Source organism: Leuciscus leuciscus, assembly GCF_965113295.1.
Source record: "Leuciscus leuciscus genome assembly, chromosome: 23".
Lineage (NCBI taxonomy): Eukaryota > Metazoa > Chordata > Actinopteri > Cypriniformes > Leuciscidae > Leuciscus > Leuciscus leuciscus.
The window spans coordinates 15,043,114-15,064,201 of record NC_138747.1 but is presented as its reverse complement, the minus strand read 5'-3'; the positions used below and the strand labels follow the sequence as shown (position 1 = coordinate 15,064,201).

General features: G+C 38.8%; 1 protein-coding gene across 10 annotated transcripts in view; it reads left to right on the top strand.

Moving 5' to 3' along the window:
- cadpsa (Ca2+-dependent activator protein for secretion a) overlaps positions 1-21,088 on the top strand; it is a 137,491-nt gene that overhangs the window by 25,340 nt on the left and 91,063 nt on the right. For all 10 annotated transcript variants that reach the window (XM_082156072.1, XM_082156078.1, XM_082156077.1 and 7 more), the window contains exons 3-4: positions 4,218-4,331; positions 8,515-8,847. In XM_082156072.1, coding sequence (XP_082012198.1) covers positions 4,218-4,331; positions 8,515-8,847 — 447 coding nt within the window. The remainder of the gene's footprint in view (positions 1-4,217; positions 4,332-8,514; positions 8,848-21,088) is intronic.

The window sequence follows — 21,088 nt, the reverse complement described above, 5'->3', positions numbered from 1 at the left end:
GAAATAAAGACACACACACACACACACACACACACACACACACACACACACACACACACACACACATTGCTGAAAACAGAGACCATATGGCTTGAGACCCTGGAGGTGGGGACACTAAAATATCAAAGGCCTGCTGCTGTTTACTGGACAGGTGTGACAATCAATAGAAAATTAACTAAATGCCATATCTCATTGAGTTAAATCAATGGTGAAATTAAAAGGAAATCATGTTTACATTGATCCTCTGATTTACAATTCACAGTGTGCGCATATTTGTATTGAATAAAGACAGACCAAATGAAACTGTAACCATTGCATAGCATCTTTTTAAAGTCATCATGAAATATAAATGGACACCATTTTATTTTTTAATGAAGTCCTGTCTTGTAAACGATTTGTTGATGTACGTTGTTAAAATATATTTGTTTCAAAATAACAAATTTTCAGTCTCAACCAAGTTTTCCAATTAATCCAATATCATGTTGCACTTGGAAATACGTAAAATGGATTATGAGTGGATTCATTGTATAAAATTACCCATAATGCTTTAGAACAATGGTGTGAAGTATACCCTTTCATTACTACATGCTCTTTTGAACATTTCAGGTTGTGTCATATCATAGTACAACTACTGTGCTATCATTTCTATCTTTTTATTTTGTACCACTTATATCAAGGTAACTTGGCCAACTGTGTAACTAACCTTTAAAGTATCACAAAGGACTAAGCAATGAGTCATATGGCTATTGTCAGTATGTTATTTTTCTTTTGTGATGAATCATTTCATCCACAAGGTGGGTTCACAAAGCCACAACTCTCTCTTATGCACAAAAACTGATCAAATCCATCTCATTTCTTATCCCTATTTAACTGTAAAGCCCACATTTTATACCAAATGGCTTATTTTACTTTTAAATTCTTATGGAAGGGAGAAAAACACACAAGGGAGGAGAGGAACGCAGGATAAGCTATAATTATCAATTCCTTGACTCGGTTATGAGACAAGAGATTCAGTCTGCTCTCAGCCTCTTAATAATTTGTGTGTTGCGAATATGGGCGAAGTGGAGAACACCTCAGTTTCACAAATGGAACATGAATACTGGCTAAGCAGAACAGAAAAGAGCTTTGAAAATATTAAGAAGAAAAAAAATAGGCTTGACTGTTAAAAAGCCAAGCTTCCAAACACAAAGATCATGGTTTCATATCCATATAATGAGCAAAACTCATTAGCAGATGTAGAGCTGTAGCACTCTGTGGGCAATCACTGTAATGTAGATGCTTGTTTCACATTTCTTTCAAATCGAGTCTCTATCCAGATGGATAAAGATGTTTTGAGATGGTCAGTGTCTCTCATCTTCAGTCGTCTAGAGGTTTAATGTGGTCTCTTGGCTGAAATATGATCTGTTTTTGCAATGTAAAATTGGCAAGAGGTCTAATACTTACTGGGGAAAAAATCTGTTACTGTTAAGTGAGGCTTGGCTTCTTTCTTTTTTTTTTTGCAGCTCAAGGGCCACATTCATCTGTTCATCAAACGCTAATTATAACATTAAGTGAAAGTCAAACTGATCTTAGGTCAAGGCAGAATGAAAACTTATTCCAACTTCCACTGATGGATTCAAATGGAACATTTGCTGAGTAATTCTCTTAGGCCGGATTCCCAAAACATTCAGAATAAAATTATTTTTAACTACTATATCAAATTGACCTCTCGCCGGCCCCTCCCCCAAAATGGCCATTGTCCAATCACACATCATAGCAACCGTTACTATATGAGCAGGTCCGACAAACATTGACTACAAGCAAGATGGTGAAGCGGTGCGTCCACGGCGTTTGTAAATCGGACACTAAATACCCCGAGAGATTGTCTGGAGGAGTTGTGTTCTTTCCATTCCCAAAGCCGAAAACACAACGTGAGCGGTGCCTACAATGGATAAAACAGTGTGGACGGCCCCACTCCCAGTTAAATGTGTCGAACATTACGAAAATAAAATGGATATCTGAATGCCTTAAGTTTTGTTTTATCTATTTGATTTTATTATATTATCTGTTATGCACCCTTTAAGCCAAAGCAATTTCCTATTTGTGAATTCTGTTCATCAACAACAATGGAAATAAAACATTCTAATTCTGATTCTCAAAACGGCTATTCTCAAAACAACAGAGAAATGTTAGTTAGCTTTGAATGGCTTTGACGCACATGTAGGCTATCTACAGTGTTGGGAAAGTTCACTTTCTACATGAACTAGTTCAAAGTTCAGTTCACAAATTTTAAAATGAACTAGTTCAGTTCATAGTTCAAACTTCAAAATTTTGAACTAAAGTTCACAGTTTCAAAAAATGAACTAGTTCAGTTCTTTTTTTCCATATGTTGCTGCGAGCTATTATTTTTCAAAATTATTGCCACAGCCCATATAAAACCACAGACAGCAATTATGTTATCAGTTTTAACACTGAAACTATGTGTCAGATTTCATCTTTATATCCAATTTTAAAATCCTTATCCAACCAGGGTTTAGCATTGAGGGTAGGGTTGCCAACTAAACAAATGCGGGACAATCGTGCATGGTTCTTTACAGGAAAATGAGGGACACTCAAAATATTTGTAGGCTATAGGCTAGGCCAACATAACACAGTAGGCCTATATGTCATTTCAGGTTTGTATGTGTTTAAAAGGTTTTCAGACAACACATTTGTTTTGATTAAAGTCATATTACACACAAACCATAGTTCAAAATAATAGTATTTCAATCTGAAATAGAAAGCTTTTGTAATTATACACTACTTTTAAAGAAATTAAAGAAATGAATAGCCTACTTTTATTCAGCAAGTAGGCCTACATTTATAATGTTACGTTTTTTTTTATTTCGGATACATTTACTTTGAACCTTTTATTCATTTATTTCATTATTCATCATTCATCATTTTTTTTATTATTAATAATAATCAGAAATGTTTCTTGGCCAGCAAATCACATCAGTATATTATTCCCTCAGGACGATTTCATGCTTTCTTGCGTGGCTGGATGTATGCTGGACTCACAATAATCACGTTGTTTGAATTCGTCAAAACTGATTTGCCGAAATCAAAACCCAGTCGGACAGTGAAAGGGATTTGCCGGTAGCGCGAGTCCGGATCGAAGCGACCAGACAGCGGAGGATTCTGTGCGCAAATCAAACAATGATTTGTCCCAAAATAATAATTAATTCTCAATTTAGAGTTTGTTATTCGTATGGTCTGGTGCGCGTGAGTGTGGACTGTGATTGGATGATGACCGGTGTCGTGATCAAGTGCCGTGTTGCTGTTGTATCAGATTCAGTCATACATCAGTGGTTAGATCAGCGTCAATAAACGGGACAACGGAGGTTCCGAACGGAACGGGACAAATACATTTCTATAGAAATCTTGCACCATTATGAACGAAGTTAAACTGAGAGAGCGTGCCGTTCACAGACACCAGAATGAACGAGTTCACAGTAACGTTCATCAGGCAGTAATAGAGTACGTTCAGTTCACGTTCGCCCAAAATATGAACGAGTTCATGAACTATCGTTCAATGAACGCGTTCAGGCACAACACTGGCTATCTAACATATCCTTGTATTTTAACAAAATAGCTACTCATAGACCATAACATATGAAAGAGAACTTACCCGGCAGTGCAAGAGCATGACTGGTCCACAAGGCTGTGCTGGTTGCATTTGAGGTAACTTACAGGTCATGGGGTTTCTCAGATTTCGCATTAGCCTCGATAGTAGTCGTGTCTCCTTCATTGCGTATTTTTATATTTTGAATATATCCCTCCACTGCATATACTGTAACCCCTTTTGTCTCGATCTGGAGGATATCGCGGAGGTATTGCTCCAAAAAAGGTCATTGACACGCACGGGTATACCTCTTCCCGTCATGGCAATCTGTCGCGCTGGTCGTGTTTGACCATTTGTTTGTCGGACGTAGCAACAGTAACTAAGGGGGGCGGGGCTCGGCGAAAGGCTAATTAGATGTGCTTAAGAAAATATTTGAAGAAATGCACTTTGGAACATTCTTACAAACTTTGGAATTTATCTTAAAAAATTTCTTGACTTCTTTCTTAAGAAGATTTTTTTGTGAATCTTGCCCTGGTCACCAAATAACAACATTGCATTGTTTTTTAATTGTCACATGAAGTGAAATTCAGTAATATATTTCAATTTATGTCTTTCTCATGTGTTCTCATTTCAGATCAGCAAGCAGCACCTTCAGACAGTGAAAGATCGTTTCATGGCCTTCCTGAATGGAGATACTCAGATTGTAGCCGATGAGGCCTTCATCAACGCTGTCCAAAGCTACTATGAGGTTAGGCTCATTTTATTCATAAATGCAACAAGTCTGGAGTTACTCTTCCAGTGGATCTCAAACTAACTCATGTTAAACCCAACCCATACAATGCTGTTCAAAAGCTGGGGTCGGTAAGATTTTTATAAATGTTTTTGAAAGAAGTATTCTCACCAAGGCTACATTTTTTTGATCAATAACACAGAAAAATCTGTTATTGTGAAATATGATTACAATTTTAAAACTTTTAAAATATATTTAAAAAAAGAAAAATGTATTCCTGTGATAGCAATGCTTAATTTTCCAGCAGTCATTACTCCAGTCTTCAGTGTCACACGATGATCCTTCAGAAATATAATAATATAATAATTATTAATTTCAGTTTAAAAAAAACAACTTACTTTTGAATGGTAGTGTACAGTATGTATCAGATCTCTCTTAAAAGCATAGGTCTACTGCTCACTTTATCTTTGTAACCCCCATATTAAAGGTGCATTGCGCAAGTCTCTGAGTTTTTGCAGAACTATGCCCCCTCTGGCGGCAAGCGAAACTGCAGCCAGAAGTGTGCACGCTCACGGACAAAAGTTTTCTTTTTTTTTATCTTACGTGGAGTTTGCGTTGGTGTTTGAAATGAACTACAAGCCGGTCTCTTAGAATCCATCTTCTACGGAGAATGGCGGCGAATACACAAACCTGCCAGACAGCCAGGTGAGCGTGCCGTGAACGCGCATGACGTCACGCCCAGTCTAAAATTCCGGCCCGAATCCCTCTTATTTATTTTACTTTACAGGATTATAGAGACAATCTCAGTGATCAGAGAAGGGCTCATTCAGCCCATCAGGCAATTGTTTAAGCATGTATGGGTTAGAAAACGGGTATTTTTAACATGAAAAAGTTGCTTAATGCACCTTTAAAGGTTGGGTAGGTAGGAATTGTCTAAAAAACTTATTTTCCAAATTTGTTTAAACTTCTCACTACTGTTTTAAAGACAGCTCATTATTTCCATTCACTCCACCCCCTCCCTTCTGGGCTCCTTCCAAAGCCACGCCCCCAAAACACATGAACGCGCGACTCCGACCGCTGAGCTGGAAGACGCATTATTTACCTGAGACGAGCGGAGAGGAGCGCAGTGCATGCAGTGACATCATGTCAGAATCACATCACATGTAATAAAAAAATCTAACTTTATCATTATGAATATAAACAAATAAGATGTATTTTAGTACTCACTATCAAGCTAGCATTGGTAAAGTTAAAAGCTGCAGTAGGGAGCTTTTAGAAAACGTTGACTTAGCCTGAAAATTTGAACAAGCACAGCTTACAGGTCATTCCCCCTCGCTCTCAGCTGCGCTACAGCCCTCCCTCCACAGCGGAGCCTGCCATGAACGCGCAGGCTAGTAAACATGCAGAGACACTGATGACGGCGGATAAACAGTTATCGCACATTCACTGGTAGGGACGAAACATCAACAATATGCTTTACATTGACTATGGCCTGCCCATACTTTGACTACAAACTTGGTCCTCAAATCATTACGTATTTTGCAATACATGTAATGTAACTTCATAACGTTGCACTCTTTCTATAAGTTATAAATAGCTAGCAAGATAATAATGGTAACGTTACAGTATCTAAGTAATTATTCTAGCGATGTGTAATGCTAAATAAGGTTTGCTAGTACATTATTTCAGCAACATGACAAGCCAGTGAATTAGCAGGTTTCTATTGTTGCTTTGCACAGTGCGTGACATTTTATCTGTATGTTATGCGGCTAGAGCTTTGACACTGAGTCAATGGGCTCCGACGGGCTTGTTTATCGTCATCGGTCTTTTTCCGTTTACCTGTCTTTGTTGCATGAGCTGGTGCCACTCGAGAAATTGGCAGTTTTAGTTGTTTGTCCGCCATTAGCACAGCTGCGGCACACCGGCTATCTTGATTTTGAACGACTGTAGGCGCTGTGCGAGAGAGGGGGGTGATCAGCGCGTTCACGAGCTTGATTGACACTGCTAAGACATTCCTCCTGGCTCTGATTGGTTGTTTCTTACCGGGAGCGGTGTATTTCTGCAAATGGCAATAGGACCACTGGGAGGAGCCTGGGGAGCTTGATTTTTTCACAGATTATCTGTCTCATATTCTACTGTCAGGACATAATGACAGTTTTAACAAATATGTAAAAAATACATTTTTACAGAAGTTACCAACTGCAGCTTTAACTTTAAGTAATAGTTAATAGTTACTAATAAATAAATACTAGGTGAAAAATATGCATGAAAATAGGGAATTTTTGCAATGGCATTAGCAAATAAAAATGCCTTTTCATGATGTTTCAAACCAATAAGTGTCATTATAGAGTCCAGGGTGATTGTGTCGGTTGTTTAAAGCCGAATGAAAGTTAGTAAAACACAAACAGCAAAGAAATGGGCAAAAGTGCTTTTGAATGGTGTCTTGGTTAGGTACCACTTGTTGACTTTTGAGGACATCTAACCGAATCCTTTGTATCTCCCATTAATATAATGCAGTTTAAAGGGGATTGTTTAGAAATGTTAAGCTGTTTGCTTTATGCTGATTTGATGAGCAGAGTAATCCATATATGAGCATGTATTGAATACACAAACAAACTGTTGCAATCAACCTGTTAAATGTTTCAAGTTACTTCAGCCCAAAATGAAGAGGAAATAAATCCTTGCAAAGGATTTTATAAAACTTTGCCTTGCTGGTAAATAAGTAATCTCAAAGTGATACATAATGGTATTTAAGGTGATATATAATCTTTTATGACCTAGAAAAGGTGAATTGGGAATAAATTGCAGCACAGGCTAGAGTAATGGGCGTAAAGGAGATTGCTCTCAGTATGGGTGGTAATTTAATGAGGTGAAACTAATGACCGAAATGCCTTTGTATTCAGTCACAGCCAAAGCCAGCTTTTTCAATTCAATTAAACCTTGAAACTCTTATTGAATTTGTGCTGGATGTTCCCTCTCTGTCAACTCATCTCCCCTGCTTATCCAGGCACGTTAAGGGAATTGTGTCCACTGAAGAGAGGTAGACTGAGGTAAAAAAATAGGAGAGGTGAATGGTGAGAGAATAGAGAAAATAAAAAGGGGGAAAGAATAGATTATTAAATAAATATAACCTTAAACCCTTCTACACACTGTCAGTCAGGTTCTGCACTGTCAAATTCACACCAATTTTGTCTCGTTATGAATCAGGACTCGACTGTATGACACAGGGACAATCTTGTCTAATTTAAGACAAAGTATTTTTCAAGTGTCTTGATCACCATTTAACAAGGTTGCGCTGACCTGCAGCCAATACTTTTGCTGCCAGAAAAATAGCTATACTTGGAATGGAGAGAAACCGTCTCAGCCTCTGATTTTCCGAGTTTAGATCACACTTGAATCTGAGTCTATTTACACTTTGGGGGTTGTTTGTTTTAATAAGCATTATACCACAAAATTCATCTGAAAATGTATATACAATATGCATTTGTATACATATAAAGGAAATTACCGTGGCACAAATGAATGTTGAGGTTCATTTTAGTACAACCCAAATTGAGAATATGTAAATCTGAATATAATGTGAATTTTTAAACGGAACACTACATATATTTATGATATATAAATCTATTAAAAATGACAATAACAGCACATATCCAATAATGAGCCTCAAGCAGATTGCTGTTGCTATGGTAACTTCCTCTGGCGAATATAGTATCTGTTTGTGAGTATCTATTTTTTATTCGCGAATGTCTCTTTAGCTTTTGTGTTTACTGAAATAAGATTTTTTTTTTGAAGACATTAATAATTCAGCAAGAATGTGTTAAATTGACCAAAAGATAGTAAAGACATTTATAATGGTCCTAAAGCTTTCTATTTCAAATAAAAATGCTGTTGTTTTGAACCTTCTAGTCATCAAAAAATCCTCAAAAATGTACAGTATCTAAAAAAGTATCATGGTTTCCATACAAAATATTAAGCAGGGCAACTGATTTCAGCATTGATAATAATTAGAAATGTTTTTGAGCACCAAAACAGCATATTAGAATGACTTCTGAAGACTGGAGTAATGGCTGCTGAAAAATATACAAAAATAGAAAACAGTTGTTTCACATTGTAATTTCACAATATTACTGTTTTACTGTATTTTATATCAAATAAATGCCTGGTTTATTACTGTAACTAGATTTATCTTTGATCACAGATTTTCCTTAAAAGCGACCGTGTGTCACGCATGGTCCAAAGCGGCGGTTGCTCGGCCAGTGACTCCCGTGAGGTCTTCAAGAAGCATATTGAGAAGCGTGTCCGCAGCCTGCCCGAGATCGATGGTTTGAGCAAGGAGACGGTCCTCAGCTCGTGGATGGCCAAGTTTGATACCATCTACAGGGGAGAGGAAGACCCACGCAAGCAACAGCAGCGCATGACAGCCAGCGCTGCCTCTGAGCTCATTCTCAGCAAGGACCAGCTGTATGAGATGTTCCAACAGATTCTTGGAATTAAGAAGTTTGAGCACCAGCTGCTGTATAATGCTTGTCAGGTAAGCAGGGAAGATTTATGCAAGTCTGTTCAGTGTCAAGGAAGTGCAAACTAGTATCTGATACAGGATATGAAAAATTTTTTATATATATATATATATAATTATGTGAGTCTGGGTTTGGCACTGTAATCAGATTTTTGCCATGCTTTTCTTTTTTTGGTAAAGATGACTAAACCCAAAGCACTCTGCGAGAGTTGGCTTGAAAGAAAGAGTAATTATGTGTTATTTCAAATTGCTTGAAACTGGTCTAGAAAGCATCTGCAGTAACCAGAAAAACACCTGTCAGGCTTCCTGAGGAAAAGTGACAGTGATTTATCTGAGAGGGTGTGAATTTGCAAATCATCCTTCAGTTAGAAGATTTTTTTATTAGACCTGCTGCAGAAATGTGTACATTTCAAACTCAAGTCAGAGGGTTGCCTACATTGACATGAAACCGACATGAAACGCATTGGGCCCTATTTTAACGATCTAAGCGCATGGTCTAAAGTGCACTTAGGGCGTGTTCAAATCCACTTTTGCTAGTTTAATGATGGGAATAATGGTCGGTGCGCCCGACAAATGTTCTAAAAGGGTTGTCCCTGTTCTCTTAATGAGTAATAGGTGTGTTTTGGGCGTAACGTGCAATAAACCAATCAGAGTCTCATCTCCCATTCCCATTAAAAGCCAGTTGCGCTTGCGCCATGGCGGATTCACTATTTACATGGCGGAATTTGCAAGCGGAAAAACTGAACGCTTCTCTAGCGAGGAAACGGATTTGCTCGTTCGTGAGGTTAAATTGTGCAAGCAGACCATCTACGGGACAAAGTGTACTCGCGTTGTGGACCCGCCTATAGGCGCACATTACCATCGTGCTTTTTAAATAACAACCAAAAAAAAAGATTAGGGGGTAGGTGAGATGACTAAAATCTTATATCATGATATGAGTAATTTTATTTCACGATAACAATATATATCATATTCATTTATACAAAAGTCGATATAAATATTTAGTTTTTTATGATATCAAAATGTTTGGTGCCATTACAATTTCATAATTCTTGTCACCAATTTCAATATCATGAAAAAAAAAACTCACTGAAAGTAAACAGTCAGTGATAAAATAAGAACAAAGAAACTAATTACAAACAATAGGACAAAAACTACAATAGAACAAACATAAATACACAAATTGTATAAAGTAATCAAATGTATAAAAAACACTGCAAAGTCTTCACTGTAAATTAAATATACATTCATTCTTAGTTACAAAAAGATTTTTCTCTCTTTTGTTGTTTGATTAACATTAATGACACAGACGGCAGCAGGTATATTAGGCTGCTGTCACTTTAAGGCCGATTGCACAGATCCACATGAATATGAGGACATTTGCAAAGATGTGCATTTTGTTACGTAAGTATGTGTATTTAAGCGTTCAAGCCTAATAAAGCAGCAAAAAGCACGTCTCTCAGACAGCGCACATAAACCATCTCCTAAGATACTGCGCACATATTGCGAAATTAGTTCTCTTTCATTGCTTAAAAAATTGATGAATTGTTGAATTGCCTATGAAGGCAATGTTGACTATTCCAAAAGGTATGCAACCAAATTAGTAAAATAATTAATCCAAAATTCCAGGAAAGGTGAGAATTCTTCTGTCCATTACTGGACTGTAAAGAACAATACTCAAATATTACATCACCAACCCCTACAGTAGGTCAAGACACCTTTATTTATATAGCGCTTTATACGATACAGATTGTTTCAAAGTAGCTTTACAGTGATAACAGGAAAATTTTACATTTCAGCTGAAGTTAATTCAGTGTTGATTCAGTTCCGTTGTAAAGATCATCAATTATTGAATTAGTTCATTTAATTTACAAAGCAGTTCTGCAAAAAAAAAAAGAAAAAAAAGAAAAGTAATTATCCAGCTCAGTTCAGTTCTCGTACAACATGCTTTAGTAGTCAGATGAATAATATTGTTGAATATTAAGTGCCCCCAGCTAAGCAAGCCAGAAGTGACAGTGGCAAAGAACCCAAACTCCAGCCGGTGACAAAATGGAGAAAAATACATTTGGAGCAACCAGTCTCAGTTGGGGGGGTCAGTTCTCTTCTGGCCAACGAACGAACACGTTGTCATTATGATTCAGGCTGCATCACAAGTCAGAGTTCAGATCGGGATTTGGAGAAATACTCATCCAGTTCCATTTGCTTGAAGATTGATTCATCACGCCAGTATGGCTGAAGCTGGTCATAGGGTGTGTGTGGAGGACCTGTCTGGTTCTTGTGGTCTTTGCTGAGGATCTGTGCTGATGGCTGTTGTGTCGACGAGACCTTCACAGGGGATTGTCTAGTAGACACGGTCTCTGCTGATATTCATAGCTGTGTTTTGGTCATGTCTAGGTGAAGGTCCACCATCTAATCTGGATACGGACCGGATCCGGTTGACTACGGTAACCTCGGGATAAGGATGAGACAGACTAATATTACTAAATGTGCCATTCTTCTTACGATGTAACAAGTACATCGGGTGTTATAGTAAGTGTTCCGGGTTCTGTTTGACCTAATTTATGCAGCCTTACAATCATTTTACTTATTTGAATAATACAAATTGATAATGTGCTATGTGTATACCAGGTTTAAGAGATCATTTCAAAATACACTACACAATGAAATGAATTGATAAGGTGCTGTCAGATTCATCCCAGATTCTATGCATGGCCATTTCCTGTTCAACATCAGGTAAATGAAATGAATGGAGACCAGTAATGTGCGAGGTTTGTGGAAAAGCTATTTACGATGACAATTGCATAGATAGTGAATCATTGACTTTGCTTCAGGCAACAAGAAATGGTGTAGAATGAATGAAGAGAGCACAGTAGTGGCTGTAGATGGAAGAAGGCCAATGATGAGTGGGTTCCAGAACAATAGAATAGACAGAAAGAGAAAAACAAATAAAGAAAAGCAGAGGAGTGTTCAACTGTCACATTTCTACTGGATAATCAGAAACTCTGTTTCAAAAGTCAAGTCAGGTTTATTTATGTAGCGCTTTATACAATACAGATTGTTTCAAAGCAGATTTACGGTGATAACAGGAAAATGATTCAATGATGCGAACAGAGTGCAGTCGTACAGCAGCTATAAAAGAAAATAGTGTCATTGTTCAGCTGAAGTCAGTTCAGTGTTGATTCAGTTCCATTGTACAGATCATCAATTATTAAATTAGTTCATTTCATCTATTAAGCAGTTCTGCAGAAAACAGTGATGAACTGCCTGTGACTATTCCAAAAATTATGCAACCAAATAAGTACAATTATTGATCCAAAATGCCGGGGAAGGTGAGAATTCTTCTTTCCATTATCGGACTGTAAAGAACGATACTCTAATATTTTTTCTTTTAGCTATTTCAACAAAACTGAAAGGGTCAATGAATATACTGTTCAGCTGTACTAAAATTCAGATAAGAATGGGAAACACCTCCATACAGAATTTCATAAAGGTTTCTGCAGATTTTGGCCAATTGTGGGATTACTGACCAGTGGGGAAACAAAAGCACCGGATCCGGAGGAGGCGTCAATGTAGGAATCTTCTATTCATCATCATGCCACTTTCTGCGTTCACACTTGAGCCAAGCGAGCCGATTTGAGCTTGTTCCATTTTGATCATCTTTCTATAAGCCTCATGAATCCTACTTACTGTGAGCGGAAGGTAATATCCTAGTAACCATAGCAACGGCTGACACGCCGACTGGGCCTTACCTCAAATCAAACCCTCAAATCACACCCAACGACACCACAGTCCTGTGGTTACAAACGCTGGCATATTTGCCTCCTTCTTTAGCTTTGCTTCGCTGTCATTGTTACTGCTAGTTTCTACAGGATGCATACATTTTTTATTTTTTTCACAGCAGGCCGTTATTTCTTCCAAGCCCCTTCCTGCTTTTTAAATTAAATCTTGTTGATACTAGGCAGACTCTGTGTTAAACAGCTGTGTCGATTGTGTGTGCGTGTGTCTATGTGTTTAACAGCATTCAGTATCAGTGCATTAGCTGTCTCCTGGGTAGTGGGAGTTTAATCCAATCTATCGACTATTTCCTGAGGGCATTTCAAGATACCAGCTGTGGATGGCAAGTGATTGACAGGCAATTAAAATCGATAGAAAACACTGGAACACAGATCAGTCGATCAGTTTAAATCAAGAACCTATTAGTTTTGGTCCCTTAACTCACTATAATGCCACTATAGCAAATATTGCGCAACTGTTGCGCAGGTCTAATAAAAAAATTATTAAAAAAATGTATTCTGTCATTTTTAATTCAGTTTTTTTTTTTCAATTGCCCGCACATTCACATTGAGAGTGTTTTCTTTTTTTTTCTATTACACTGCGCTGCTTTTCCATAGTTTTTCTTTCCATGGTTTTTCCATGTACACCCCAGGCAGGCGTGACTGTTGCGCTCGCATACCGTGTCTTTTGCAGCGTCTCGTGCATGACACGGCACTTTAAAAATGTGGCGCTCAAGATAAGTTAAAAAATAACTTTTAAAAAATGCATTTCTAGACCTTGCGTTATTATTATTTTTTCATTCCACTGACCTGCAACTCAAGTTTATCAAACTAAAATATGCGTTCTGTATGAATTGCCCCTAACAGTCAAGTTGGCTTGTACTACCTCATGATTTTGCTATAAACTGTATTTGAAGTAATTTATCATAGTTTATTATTGCACAAAAATTTGTATCAGGTTATGCTGAAACACGAAATATAACTGTTGAAGAGAAGAAAATTGTAAAATTACAAGAGGAAATCTACCCAACTGTCAAGAAGTTAGACAGTCAGCATGTCATAAACATTGACATTAACACAGGAAAAATGTTTAACGAATGCTTTGAAGAAATGGGTAAATAATGTGTTTTTTTGTGTTTTTCTTAAAATAAAGTTAACTTTAGCTACATGTCACATTCTTATCAGAGCACAGAGATGTTGAAACCAGAGATTCATGCCGGAATCCATTCAGCATGCTTCTGTTATTTTTTTATTAAACCAAATAAATCTCTCTGTTGTGAGTTTGTCAAACTGAACTCATGTGCCCCAAACGAACACAGTTCACCATGTGCTTCGCTGTCATCATGGCATCTGATCCATTTCTTACCTCGTTATTGTTTCACTTCTGTTCAGTATCAGTAAAATCCTTCCTCCCCTATTTAGTTCCCTCTTGTGTGCTGTCTTATGCCAGATTGTTGTTTGTGTCTCATGCAAGCAGTTACCCAGCCTCATCTTGTCTCGTGTTTTGCAATGTTGTGTTGGATTCTTTTCCTGTTATTTTTCATCTTTTATTTTTTGTTTTCTTTATTCCCCTCTTACTTCCCAGGTGGTATCCCCATTGCATTCAGTCCTGGTTTTGCTCTCCAGTCTTGCAGTGTTGCCATGCCCACTTACTATAAGAATTATTCGGTTTTTTGTTTAATCTTGGCTCTTACAGCGATACAATTTTTGGAGATATTAAAGTGAGTAGGTGTGGGTCGCGATATTTCGTTCTTATTTTTAGTATAAAGCATTTCCATTTATTTCGTTTTTTTATGGACTTGTGCTTGTTAGCTGATTTGCTTGCAAGATCTGGCAACATTAATACAGTCACAAATACAGAGTATGTCTGGCAGCACATACAGACGGGAAGCTTAAAAAACAACTTCAAAAACTGCAATAATAGTGGACATGGCAACACTGCCAGTGCGCTCTGTGAAGTAGCCTTTAAGCATTAACAAAACACGACTCCTCCGTTGACTGTGCTTTAGTTAAAATTGAGCACATCTTTTGTCACTGTAATATTACTTTTGTCAAAATAGCATATACCAAACATGATTACCAGTATATCGCAGTTTCAGGAGTGAGTCATGTTCCGTACACACAGGGAACGATAATTTAGGGGACTCACTCCTGCATTTAAATGAAGTTGTTACTCCTGAAAATGTACAGTGTGTAAGTGGCCGCATTTTTCAGGAGTTAATTTGGCTGAATGTGGTTGTCACTCCTGTAAATGACTGAACTGTGTGTGTACAGAACAGGATTAAGCACTAAAAGGTGATGTGACAACCAAATTTAGCTGCAGTTTTTACATGGCTTATTTTTGTTGTGTGTTTGTTATTGAGAGGAAAGTGCACAGCACATATTTATGTGACTCGATTGCTTTGTTCTGTATAAAAGAACGAATGGAACAGAAAAGTGAACGTAGAATAGAAAAGTGACATTGCTTGAAAGTGTGCGTTTCACTCACGTTTGCGACTAAGGGTACGTCTACTGGACAACGATGTACTAAAAACGGAACGTTTTTTCTTTGTACTGAACACGTATTCACAGATTCACGTTTTTGTAGTTTACATGGAGATGATAATGGTATTGTTTCACTTTGAATCCCGTTTTCAAAAGTTTACATCTTCAGGGTCCCCAAAACGACGTTGTTGTACAAATGAATGGCCAAAACGCATAAAAAGTGTTCTGTTTTTATTTGAAAACGGTGTCGTGTAAACGTACCCCAAGCCTATTTTAAGGGGCCATTTACATGACTACGACAACGATATGCTTAAAATGGAGAAAATTTTGCTTTGAGTTTTCTGCGTAGACGACCCTTCCATTGCCAAAACTATCCCCATTCACACGGATCCGCGAAAACGGCTAAAACGCTGCATTCTGCTGCCAGGCCATTAGATGGCGATGAAAAACTATAGACTGAACATTTAATATGCATGTGCATGACGTCATCGTTTTCACAGTTTCACGTTTTTATTGTTTACACGGAGACCGTTTAAAAAAACGTTTTACGTTTTTGGTTGAAAATGGTGTCATGTAAACAGCCCCTAGATGTGTGCGAACTGTAAAATGTATTTAGTAGCATGTGTGCGAATAAAAAAAATCATATCATAATCATAAATATCTGAAATGGTTGGGTGTAAAATGCTTCTAAGAGTTCTTAAATCAGGGGATAACAAATCCAGGAATGATGTAATTAATGGCTTTGATATAATTCATAAAAAGGCAGTAATTTTATTATTAGGCAAATAAATGTACTGATTTTTATTTAGAAAAAAACCTGAAAAATCACGAATGAAAGAAACTACTTTTTTGTGACATTGGGTTGCACAGTTTTCACTTAGGACACTTTTTTTCATACACGTGCACACACACAAACACATGCGCACACCATATGCTAAGATACGTGAAAGAGTAACGGCCATCCGCCTCCCAAGTTTCATTAAAAATGATCCCAATCCCCCCTTCTGCTGTCTACCACTTCTTTCGCCATGTATTTGTTCATTTCTTTTATTATTTTATGCAATCCAAAACACCCTAACCTGCCGCGCTTCGTATCTCTGTTCAGATCCTTCCTTCCCGCTCTGCCAGAAAGCTGCTGTCATTTGCCATTTGCTGACGCAAAGCATGAAATTACCGTAATAAGCCATATATTGCCGAAAAGCTCATGTTGTCCACTGTCAGGGGCAATTTGAATGGTTTTGATAGTGCAAATGGTTGAAGAGTTAAGGTAAAATGAATACAGCTTGCTGGTATGTGTCGGCGACGACACAGCCGGTTTAAAAGGGTTCAAATGACTTTTAGGCCTACTGGGTAATGGAGGAGGTTAGGTTTGCAGGACATCAAAGAACAGCCTCTGATTCACAAAATGCACTGTACAACGCCGAGATAAGGTGCAAATTATAATAAAAATACATTCATATTTAGCATGACGCGGGCCACAAAATAAATGCCAGCGGGCCGCCAGTTGAGTACCCCTGTCTAACAGGATCAAATTCATTAAATGACATCCACTGGTGAGGGTGCATTCATAGGATGCACCCCACAGAACACAGAAGGAACTCTTCAACTCCATGTCAGTCGTGACCCGAGTGCCACACTGATGTCACACTGTACAGGAGGAGACACTGAATCTCATCAAACGAGACCACTGCTGACTCTTTTACACTTTCCCTCTTTCCCCTCTTCTCATTCTCATCATAATTTCAACGGTGCATATTGATTAACAAACGCATTTTACCCTGCAATGATGACTACAAATGGAACAAATTGGATTTCAGCCATTCGCTCAGGATATGCGTTTTGGTGTGGGCGTCTTGATGTAGGAAGCATTATTCTGTTGAATGAGATTTGTCTTCCTGGCCCCGTCTTTGGTTAATGAAAGCCTAATCTAATGTAATTGGCATGAATAGCAAATACAACCGGAGCTGCAAGGTGACTTGACCAGGATGTGCACTCTTTGGTTGATTGCGGTTAGTGAATATAAACCAGAGACCAATCAGTGGTGGTTCTACACAGGCACACATGCACTTTAACAAATGGCATCCCTACTTGAATACATTCATGACAGAGACACACTACGCATAACCAAAAATCAACACAGAAATGGCTAAACAACTACAGAGCATTTTCAAAGGCTTTTCTTTAGACGGCGCTTAAATGAGCAGACGCTGGTGCCACGAGGACAGCTGTTGCCACTCATTTACTCTCATCAAACCTCATTGTGCTATCTGGACTCTCTGAAATGCAGATAACACAATGAGCTTTGAAAGCTCGGAAAATAAATACCATGCACGCGTTTGCATTTTGCTTTGCCGAATCCCTATGCGCCCATGATGTGTGTGTGCTCTTTTTGATGTCTGGCTACGCATTTCTGAGGTTCTGTGCGTGTAAAGCCGATTGTGGTTTGACAGAAACTACCTCAGCACCCTTTTTGCGACCTGAGGTAGTTGTCAGGGAGACCGTAAACACACAGGGCTTTTAATCACTCTCTTGCCCATATCAGCTGTTCTTCCCATGAATACATTACACATTGTAACCTTATAATTACCTCTTTCTCTGTCTCTACCCACACCCTCTCTTTTTCTTTGTGTCAATCACCTGAGCTGTCACAATTTCTTTTTTTTGAAAGCTCTGAAAGTATGAGATCCCACCCTCCCTTCAGAACGTCTCCAAAGCCACGCCTCCTTCAAAACACATGAACACACACAGCAGGGAGCAAATTCGAGTCACGAACCACTCCGAATATAAAGTCATGGGTTTCCATCTCTTCCAAATTACAGTAGTAATGGCGTGAATGCAGCATAAGCTCATTGCTTTGGTTCAGGAGGAACTGTAAAAGGTGACTGTGGTTCTTGGTGACTGACGTCTGTTTAAGGGTGTACTCACACTAGCCAGTTTGAACCGTGCCCGAGTGCGTTTGACCACCAAAGCGCGGTTCGTTTGACTAGTGTGAGTGCTCCGAACCGTGCCCGGGCGCGGCTCGATTAACCGGCCCTGGCCCGCTTGGAAGAGGTGGGCCAGAGCACGGTTCAGTTGGACTCGGGCGCGGTTCGCATGCAGTGTGAGCGCTAACCGTGCTGGACTCCATTGTGTTCAGTGAGAACGCCGCTCTTCCTGTTTATCCCGAAACCGTCGCACCATAATGAAGTAAGCGTGCTCCGGCACGAATGCTGAAACCCTATGTGAGTGCAGGCCAGAGGGGGAGTGGGGAGGGGGGACAATCGTACTCGGGCCCGGTTCATGGCAACCGTGCCTAGTGTGAGTACACCCTAAAGGTAGGTAGGGTAGGTAATCCTGTTCAGAAACACTTTTTTTTATACTGGGTGAAATGGTCCTTCCATCCTGATAGTAGTCAATACATTATGTGTTTAGAAAAAGGAATGAAAAAAATCAGACCTCTGTAGCAGCTGCAGGACAGTAAAAACTCTGACCAATCACTGCCATTCGGTGCGAATGTAAAGAACCAATCAGATGCCTTCATGTCTCGTGCCCGCCCCGAGCCCCACTGCGCGCGCTGCCCGGCGTGCACTCATCACATGTCACCGTTCCCGGAAATATTCAGCTCAAAGCACCTGCATATGCAGTCAGCGAAGGCAAACAAGGCAAAAACTACTTCCTCGGACCCTGCCCGCGCTCTTGAACGACCTCCTCTGCTTCGCCCTCAACCCCGGACCTGTCCTCGAGCCGACGATGCGGTACTTGTCCCCGGACTCGGAGTGTACGTTAGTCTTCATTAGAGTCAACAATGTTTTCATCATGGAAACTCTTACATGCAAAACACCGTATATGTTATGAATCTTACACGAAATTCACCTTCATCACAGTGTAACTGATGGTAATGGAAAAACGTGTATCAATGCAACCTGTTTTTAGTTTTGCCTTATAAATATAGCTCGTTACCGAATGAAACTTTACCATTATCGATATGCTAGCTTGATAGTGAGTACTAAAAGAAATCTTATTTGTTTATATTCATAGTGATAAAGTTAGGTATTTTATTACATGTGATTCTGACATGATGTCACTGTATGTACTGCGCTCCTTCCTCTCCACTCGTCTCAGGTAATAAATGCGTCTTGTTCTAGCCTGAGCGTTTGGCGTCGCGCGTTCATGTGTTTTGGGGGCGTGGCTTTGGAAGGAGCTCAGAAGGGAGGGGGTGGAGTGAATGGAAATAATGAGCTGTGTTTATTGCAGATTAAAAGGTCTACAGTCACTCGATTTTTAGATTTTCTTTTTCAGAGTACTTACATTTTAATTATGTATTGGTATATAAAGACAGTTTAAACAAATTTGGAATGTTTTTTTTTTAGAAAAATGATTACCTACCCTACCTTTAACTCTGCATAGCATTACACGCGCTGATGACGTGTGTTGTCTGAGTTAGCTGGTGCCCGGAGCAATGCAAATACATACGTTGACAGGCAGGTAGGACATTTTATCATCGGACCGAATGCAATGATTGGACGAACATTTTATGGTCCTAAGCCTTCCTATGCCTTTCACAGTACGTACATATACAGTAAATACATTTAGACTACTAAACTTGATTAGCAATCAAGGATGTTTCAGAGACTTTCAACCAGCATAAAAAAAGTTTCTGGAACAAATCACCTACCTTGCCTTTAAGGAGTGAGCTTCTCAAAATAGAAAGTGACTATAAGAAAATAGTTATAGCATTGAAAAGAATTCCCATTTTCAACTTCTGGGAAACGTTCCAATCAGGTGTTACAAATCTGACTGGAAGAAGACGTGTGTCTATATCGCCTTAATGCACGACAAGTACTGTAGGATAGTTTGAGTGATCAAAGACTCTCCAATGATCACAGCTGGAGAATTACAGAATTTAGCTGATTCTTGGGGTCACGTTTTTTGGGAGGGTTTCAAGGGAAAAAAATCTTTCATCTCATTCAAAAACAAACTCCTGCATATTCAGTTGCCAGACACTACTGGAACTTCAAACAGGACCAGATCAGATTAAACTAAAAATAGCTTTTTGGTCACAAGATGGATTTGGTGCACACAGGGATAAAAATAGTACTCCATCCCCACAGTTAAATGTACGGCTAAATCTTTCATTTTGTGCGCCTATTTTTATTCTGGAGGTCCTGGACATAGTTTTAGATACAAAACATCATAGTTTCTATTAAATACCAACTGGTAAAAAAAAAATCTAAACCTGACCGCCTCTTGAAATCTTATAATTGGCAATGGTTGGATCTTCTATCTGTACAAGGATCGAAATCAATAGAAAATTGAGTCACTAAATCACAAAATTAAGGTTCTGCCATGGCCATTTCAGTTTCATGACCTGATCCCTATAGAAAATGAGTGGGGTGAACTGAAGAGGAGAGGACACCAACCTGGACATACACATTTGAAGGATCTGACAGGTTCTATTTGGAGGAGTGGTCTCTGATCTCTTGCCAGGTGTCCTACAACCTCATCAGGCATTATATATTATATGGGGTGGTGGTGGCACACTGGATAAGACACATGCCTTTGGTGTGAGAGACCCGGGTTTGAATCCACTGTGAGACACCAATGTGTCCCTGAGCAAGACACTTAACCCCTAGTTGCTCCAGAGGCGTGCGACCTCTGACATAGCAATTGTAAGTCGCTTTGGATAAAAGCGTCAGCTAAATGAATAAATGTAAAATGTAAATGTAAATATGAGCTCTTATCTTGGCAAAAGGAGGTTGTAAAAAGTATTCAATAAAAAAAAAGGATAATAATAACTGGGATCACCGTGTTTTGGAGAAAAACTTTAATTTCATAATGAGATTTTCCCCCATTTTCAATTGTTTTCTACAATGAAAAGTTTAAATTTTGTGATTTTTTTTTTTTATTGTGATTTTTTTGGTATGAAAGATTAAATTTATTTTCACAACGTTCTTTGCTCATATTTACCAAAGGTGCCAATGACCCTGACTGATGAACGTGATTTCACCAAGTAGAACATG